The sequence below is a fragment of the Callorhinus ursinus genome, unplaced genomic scaffold, assembly GCF_003265705.2.
Source record: "Callorhinus ursinus isolate GAN/ISIS: 27379988/994484 unplaced genomic scaffold, GSC_fseal_2.0 scaffold8, whole genome shotgun sequence".
NCBI lineage: Eukaryota > Metazoa > Chordata > Mammalia > Carnivora > Otariidae > Callorhinus > Callorhinus ursinus.
In genome coordinates, this window is record NW_027397070.1 from 72,584,410 (window position 1) to 72,590,593 (window position 6,184).

The 6,184-nt window shown below is 66.8% G+C and overlaps 1 protein-coding gene across 4 annotated transcripts in view; it reads left to right on the forward strand.

Moving 5' to 3' along the window:
• The window catches only part of CEP170B (centrosomal protein 170B), a 28,157-nt gene extending 22,485 nt beyond the window's left edge, over positions 1 to 5,672 (forward strand). For 2 of the 4 annotated variants that reach the window (XM_073895957.1, XM_025869248.2), the window contains exons 14-19: positions 1,957 to 2,116; positions 2,453 to 2,596; positions 2,733 to 2,821; positions 3,180 to 3,273; positions 3,371 to 3,422; positions 3,531 to 5,670. In XM_073895957.1, the coding sequence (XP_073752058.1) occupies positions 1,957 to 2,116; positions 2,453 to 2,596; positions 2,733 to 2,821; positions 3,180 to 3,273; positions 3,371 to 3,422; positions 3,531 to 3,766 (775 nt within the window). In that variant the 3' untranslated portion in view covers positions 3,767 to 5,670. Of the gene's footprint in view, positions 1 to 1,956; positions 2,117 to 2,452; positions 2,597 to 2,732; positions 2,822 to 3,179; positions 3,274 to 3,370; positions 3,423 to 3,530 lie in introns of all 4 variants that reach the window. The other 2 variants (XM_025869249.2, XM_073895958.1) reach the window with 2 other exon arrangements.
• The last annotated feature ends 512 nt before the right edge of the window (positions 5,673 to 6,184 follow it).

Below are 6,184 nucleotides of genomic sequence, written 5' to 3' on the forward strand. Positions count from 1 at the left end.
GTGGCTGGGTGGGCGGGTGAGTAGAGGGGTGGCTGGGTGGGCGGGTGAGTAGAGGGGTGGCTGGGTGGGCGGGTGAGTAGAGGGGTGGCTGGGTGGGCGGGTGGAGGAGTGGATGGGTAGGTAGGTGGGTGGATGGATGCAGATCTGTCCAGGAGGGTGTGGGGCCTCCGGTAAGAGGAAGGACTGTACTATTTTTGTCAAAGGTGAACTCTCCTGTGGTTATTTTCTGGGTCACCTCCAGGCCAGGAGCTGTAGGCTGGTGCAGAGATGGTGGACAATGGGCATGGTCTTCCACTGAGAAGTGGTCAGTGCTACAGTGGTTGGGCTCTGTGGGGCTCGTGCAGGGGCAGGAAGAGTCCAGGGCTGGGTGAATGGTGAGTGTTTGGTGCTGAGGATGCTGAGCTTGAGCCTGTGAGCCTCCTAGAAAGGTGACCAGAGGCAGGTGGTTCCTGGGAGAACGGTCCGTGGGGCTGGAGACACGGAGGTGGTGACAGAGGCCATGGCGGCTGGAGGTTGAGCGGAGAGGACCTGCAGGGCGTGAAGAGGGCCGGGCACGGAGCTCCCAGGACGCGGGGTGCAGTGCACAGGGCTGACGAGGGGGCGGACGGCCGAGGAGGCAGAGTGAGGGTTCTGGAAGGAGGCTCTGCTGGGAGAGAGCTGGGGGGCGTGCAGAGGCGAGGAGACGGGATGGAGGGACCCCGGTGGGCTTCGGGGCCCCTGCCCCAGAATGGGCAGGCTTGGCATCCCGATGTGCTGGGGGCCGGAGGGAGGATGCGGGGGCTGGTGCTCAGGCAGGGGCACACGTCCGTTGGGCATCCGTGACTTTGAGGGACGTGGGAAGGTGGGACCCAGTTGGGGGGCCCCCATCTGGAGGGGGCCCAGGTCAGCCTTGCTGGGGAGGTAGGGGCCAGCCGGGATAGTTGTCTCCAGCTGTGCTCAGCATTTCTGGGAGGGGCTAAGCTCGGCTGTCCATTCCAGGCAGAGGTGCAGGAGGCGATGGGAGAGCACAGGCCCTGAGGGCTGGCTGGGCGGCGTCCCGAGCACGCTGGGACAGCTGAGGGCGGTCGCTGGGCCTTGGTGGGCCTTGGAGGCCCCGTCACTTGGGCGACTGCAGCAGTGATGTGCCCAGGAACCTTGAGGGTGTTGCTCGTGCGCCCTCGAGTGAAGGGAGCGGTGTGGACAGTGACAGGGGACTCCTGTACCCCCAGCCTGGGCTGAGGGCTCCAGTCCACAGGACAGGCTGGTTGTGGGACCTGATGTGCTTCGAGGACAGCGGTCAGCCTGGGGACTTTGTGGGCACTAGGGGGTAGAAGGTGCTCCTGGTCCCTGCTGGCCTGTGTCCTTTTACGGGTGGCCTGAGAGCCTGGTGGGGAAGCATGCCTAACCTGTGTGGGGTGTGAGCGGGGCCGGGCTGGGGCTGGGAGCCTGGACTCCTGTGGCCTCCCGTGGCCTCCCGTGGCCTCCCTCCCTCCCCTGCGGGGAGGTTCCTGGTCTCTGCCTGCCTGTCTCACTCATAGCCTGCTTCTGAGCCTTGTTTGTGATCTCTTTCCTGCCTCAGTGTCTCTGCCTGCAGAGTAGGGTCTGGGTGGCCCGAGGGGAAGGTGTGGCCTGCTCTGGAGCGTGGGGTGCCTCCGCCCACCCTTCCTGCCCGGCCCCAGCCCCACCCCTGCCACCCCTCTTGGGGCATCCGACACTTGAGCCTCCTTTGGGGCCCTGTTTGGCACTGCCAGTGGCTGGTTGGGCACAGTTTGGGCCACACTAGAGGCTGCATGCCCTTGGCCTGTACCCCTCACCCCGCACTTGCCTCTTGGGAAGGACTCCTGCCTCCACCTGAGAGGGGAGGTCGGCCCGGGGAGGTTTCCGTCAGGCTGCCAACCCCCCCCCGCCGACCTCCCCAACGCTGGCGCCCCGCCCAGGAGGACCCTACAGGACCTGCCTTCTTTCCTGCGGGTGCAGGCTGAGCCAGACGCTAGTGAAGGACGTGGCCATCCTGGCCCGGGAGATCCACGACGTGGCTGGGGACGGCGACTCACTGGGCTCGCCGGGGCCCGCCCGCAGCCCCTCCCTCAGCAATGTGCCCAGCACCCCTGCTTCAACCATCTCCGCCCGTGAGGAGGTACGCCCCGCTGCCACCCTGCTGAGGTCTGGCCTGGTCCTCTGGTCCTGGCCGCGTCGGCCCCGCCCCGCCCCGCCCCGCCGCGTGCCCCGGCAGTCTGAGCCACGAGCCCTCCCCAAGGCTGTGTGTCCCCTGCTCGGCTCCCGACACGGCCGCCCTGAAGTGTGGGGTCTGGGATCCGCCTTCCTTGGGGGCTGGGGCGTCCCGGGGCCCCCAGCAGACTGGGCTTGGGGTCTGCTCCGTCCCCCTGCTGTTGTAGGAGCGGAGGCATGCTGTCTGCCCCTGCTGGTGATGCCCCCACCCCGGAGGGCTGTCACCACCTGCCCTTGTCTGCAGCTGGTGCAGCGCATCCCCGAGGCCAGCCTCAACTTCCAGAAGGTGCCACCTGGCTCCCTGAGCACTCGAGACTTGGACCAGAACATGAACGACCGCTGTGAGGACCCCCTCGCCAGCAAGATGCGGCCTCGGAGCCGCGAGGAGGCAGGCACCCCACCCGCCCCTTAGAAAGCTGGCCTGGCTGTGTGCACGGGGCCCTCCCGGCTGGGCGTTGGGGTGCGCCTGGGGAGCAGGGCCTTGCGGAGGGCTCCCGGGCGCCATGCTGACACTGTCCTCACAGGTGATCTTTGACAACCTGATGCTGAACCCCGTGTCCCAGCTGTCTCACGCCATCCGGGAGAACACGGAGCACCTCGCCGAGAAGATGAAGTGCGTAGGGCCCTGCGAGCTCTGTGGGCCAGTGGGAGCCGCCCCCCCAGACACCCCTCAGACACAGACCCAACCACACCTCTCAGCCAGGCCCGGCCGCGGGGGGGGGGGGGGGGGGGGACACCACCCCGGGGGTGCCCGTGCACACACGCATGCCCGGTTCCCGGGAACCAGAGCCCCAGGATGACCCCAGCCTCCACCCCAGCCGTTCGCACGTCAGGCCCAGAGGCTGGGACTCTGGCTCCAGCCAGCCCCATTCCTGCACCGTGCCTGTGTTTCCCCTTGGGCCCAGGCGGGGGGTGGGGGAGGGGGTCTGGGCTCCATCATCGCTGTCCTCTGCCTCCTCCCTCGGCGGCAGGATCCTCTTTCAGAACACAGGGCGTGCCTGGGAGGAGGTGGAAGCCAGAATCAACTCGGAGAACGAGGTGCCCATCCTGAAGACGTCCAACAAGGTGAGGGCCGGCCTGCACCCAGCCGCCGGGCTGCAGGGAGTGGGGCGTGACCCCCTTGGCCGCCCTGCTCCATCTGCTCCCTCCCGCCCGCTTCCAGGAGATCAGCTCCATTCTGAAAGAACTGAGGCGCGTGCAGAAGCAGCTGGAAGGTGGGTGTGGCCCCCGGTGCTGCCCGAGGCACCGGCAGAGGGACCCCGGGGTGGGCCGGGAGGCAGGGCAGGACCCACCGGCTGGCCTGACCCTCCCCGCCCCCGCAGTCATCAACGCCATCGTGGACCCCAGCGGGAACCTGGACCTGCTGACCGGGAACCGGGGCTCCGCGGGCTCGGCCCAGCTGGGGAAAGGCCGGCCGGCCGCCCAGAGCCCATCCTCGCCCCCCTCGGCCCTGCCTCTGAGGAGCTTCCCACAGCGGGCGAACTGCGGGTCCCCGGGCCTCCCGGACCCTGCCTTCCTGCCCGACTTCCTCCCCGACGCTGAGAGGTTCCTGATCTAGGCGGCCGGGGCCGGGGCGGCCTCCGCGTGCCCTGGGTCCAGCACCTCCGGCACCCCTTGTCTGCCGCCACGGCCCTTCCTGGCTGCGGATGGTTCGCCACAGACCCCCACGCGTGCCATAACCCTGTGGGCAGGTGCCTCTGTGCCCACATCCCCCCCTAGCTCCCAGCCGGCGCCCCAGCTGGACAGTGCAGCCCCTGAGGCCACCCCTGCTGGCCTCCTGGCCTAGTTCCTGCTGCGGCCTCCGCCAAGGGCCGGCATCACAGGTGTGTTCCCCGTCTCCTCCCCACTGCTGTTATTTCTGTCTTTAGCTTTTAAGGAAAGAGTGGTTTGGGCCACTGCAGCAGCCCCCGGGCCTGGAAGGCCCTCACCCCGCCTTTTGTGTTGGGGGCGGCTGTTCTGCTGAGGGCGCCCATGGGCTTACGTGTCCTGTTCCTGTGTGCTGGCCGGGGCCAGGTGGAGGAAGAGGGGCTGGGCCGGGGGTGGGGGCGGTCATTCAGTGCCAAACACGGAGCCAGGAGGGGCTGCTGAAGAAGCCCCCAGGACTCGAGGGCAGGGGGCCCTCGGCCAGCACACTTGCAGCCAGCTCTGCCGAGCACCGGGCGGCTCCCCGCTGCCCCGGGGTCGGGGGGCCTGGGGCGGGGATGTGGCCTGTGGAGACATTTGGGGCGGGAACCCCACCACTTCAAGCCTTTGGTGCCAATGCAACTGCCAAGCCCACTGAGTGTGCGGGCTGCCGCCATGCGGGCTGAGCACGCAGGTACGCCCACGCCAGACACGTGCTCCCAGGCTCACGGCTCGCCCAGGCGCGTTTCCACAGCATGGGGCAGCTCCGCCCAGCCTCGGAGGCCGGGCTCCTGCGCTTGGCTTCCTGCGGTCCTGGGCTGGGGGCTGGGGGAGGGAGGGGGCCCTAGACCGAGATGGCGGGAAACCAGGCTTCCAGAAGCTCGCTGGGCTGTACCCGCCCCCCCAGCCCTCCCCCGTCCTGCCTGATGCTGTGGGCATTCCTGGGGTGTCTGCAGCCAGCTCGGGGCCCTGCAGGCTGCTGGGCTCCTGGTCCCGTGGGGGGTGTGGGGCAGGGAGAGGCCCCCAGGGACAGTCTTGCCTTCTCAGGGTTCTTTCGGCTGGGAACACGCCGGGTGGGCAGAGCGCCCCCCCCGGGGCAGGGGGGCTGTTTCTGGAGCCTCTAAGCCAAAGAGCCCGTGGGCTGTGGCAGGTGGGGGCAGGTCGCTCTGCACCGTGCCTGGTACCTGTGTGAGTGGCGACTGCGGGATGGGGCCCGGGGCCAGTGGGTGTGAGTCCGGGCCGCCGCGGGTGATGTGTGTCCTCGTGTTTACGTTTAGCTGACGTGGAGTCGCGCGCATGGGTCCTGTGTCCCCTCCCCCCCGTGATGTTTACGTGTGTGTGTGAGTGGTGGCGGGCTCCCTGCCGGGACCCCGCCCCTCGAGCCTGCTGTGTCCACACGGAGGCGGCACTGGGCCCCCTCCGGCCTCCTGCATGCCCCACACGGTTGCCCACAGCCTGTCCCCTGGAAGCAAACAGTGGCCATTCTCAGCCACACCCACCCTCAGTGATTGCTGTACACGTTTTTTTATTCACAAATTCCTGTTCCTCCCCCTTCCAGCCTTCGACTTGGGATCGGTAACTTATTTGTCTGGCTTCTTGGAGGTACTTCTGTATGTTTGTCCTCAGGTGGTCTCATGGATGTCTTTCAGAAAACGGTTATTTTCTATGAGTTGTCATGGAATTTGTTCTAATAAATCATTCTAGCACATGGCAAGACCCCGGCGTCTGCTGCCTTGACCTCCTTTCTCCACCGTTGGTGTCTGGGGTGGGCCCGCGGGGTCTCCCTTCGTCGGCCGCGAAATCCCATCTGTCCCCCAGACCAGGCGTGCTGCAATGCCCAGACCTTGCCACCAGGGGGTGGTGTAGGCGAGAAAGCCGCAGGGAAATTTCAGACGTTTGCTCCTCAAAAGAGAAGTTATTTTATTCCAGCCATTCAAGGACAGGATGACCAGAAGCACCCTCAGGTAGGCCGTGCTGCGGACATGTGCCAGCCGAGGGGCACGGGCACCAGTTGCCGAGCCACAGCTCCTTCCGATTCCTTCCCACTGTTCATGGCTTTGGAGCATATGGACTTGACACCTTGGGCTGTGGTGACGTCACACCGCTGAGAGCCTAGAGCCTCCCGTCTTCAGACCCTGGCGGGGGGTGGGGTCACATCCCCCAACTCCAGCTGCAGGGAGGACCCAGAGGAGCTGGGCGAGTGGGCTGGGGAAAGTGTTCAGCCTACTATCAGCCCACAAGGCTGTAGCTGCCACAGAACCTGTTCTCCAGGCCTCTCGACCACAGCACAGGAGTCCCTAATATCCGCTCTCTTCCCCACGCCAGCTCTGTTCCCCACGCCAGCTCTCTTCCC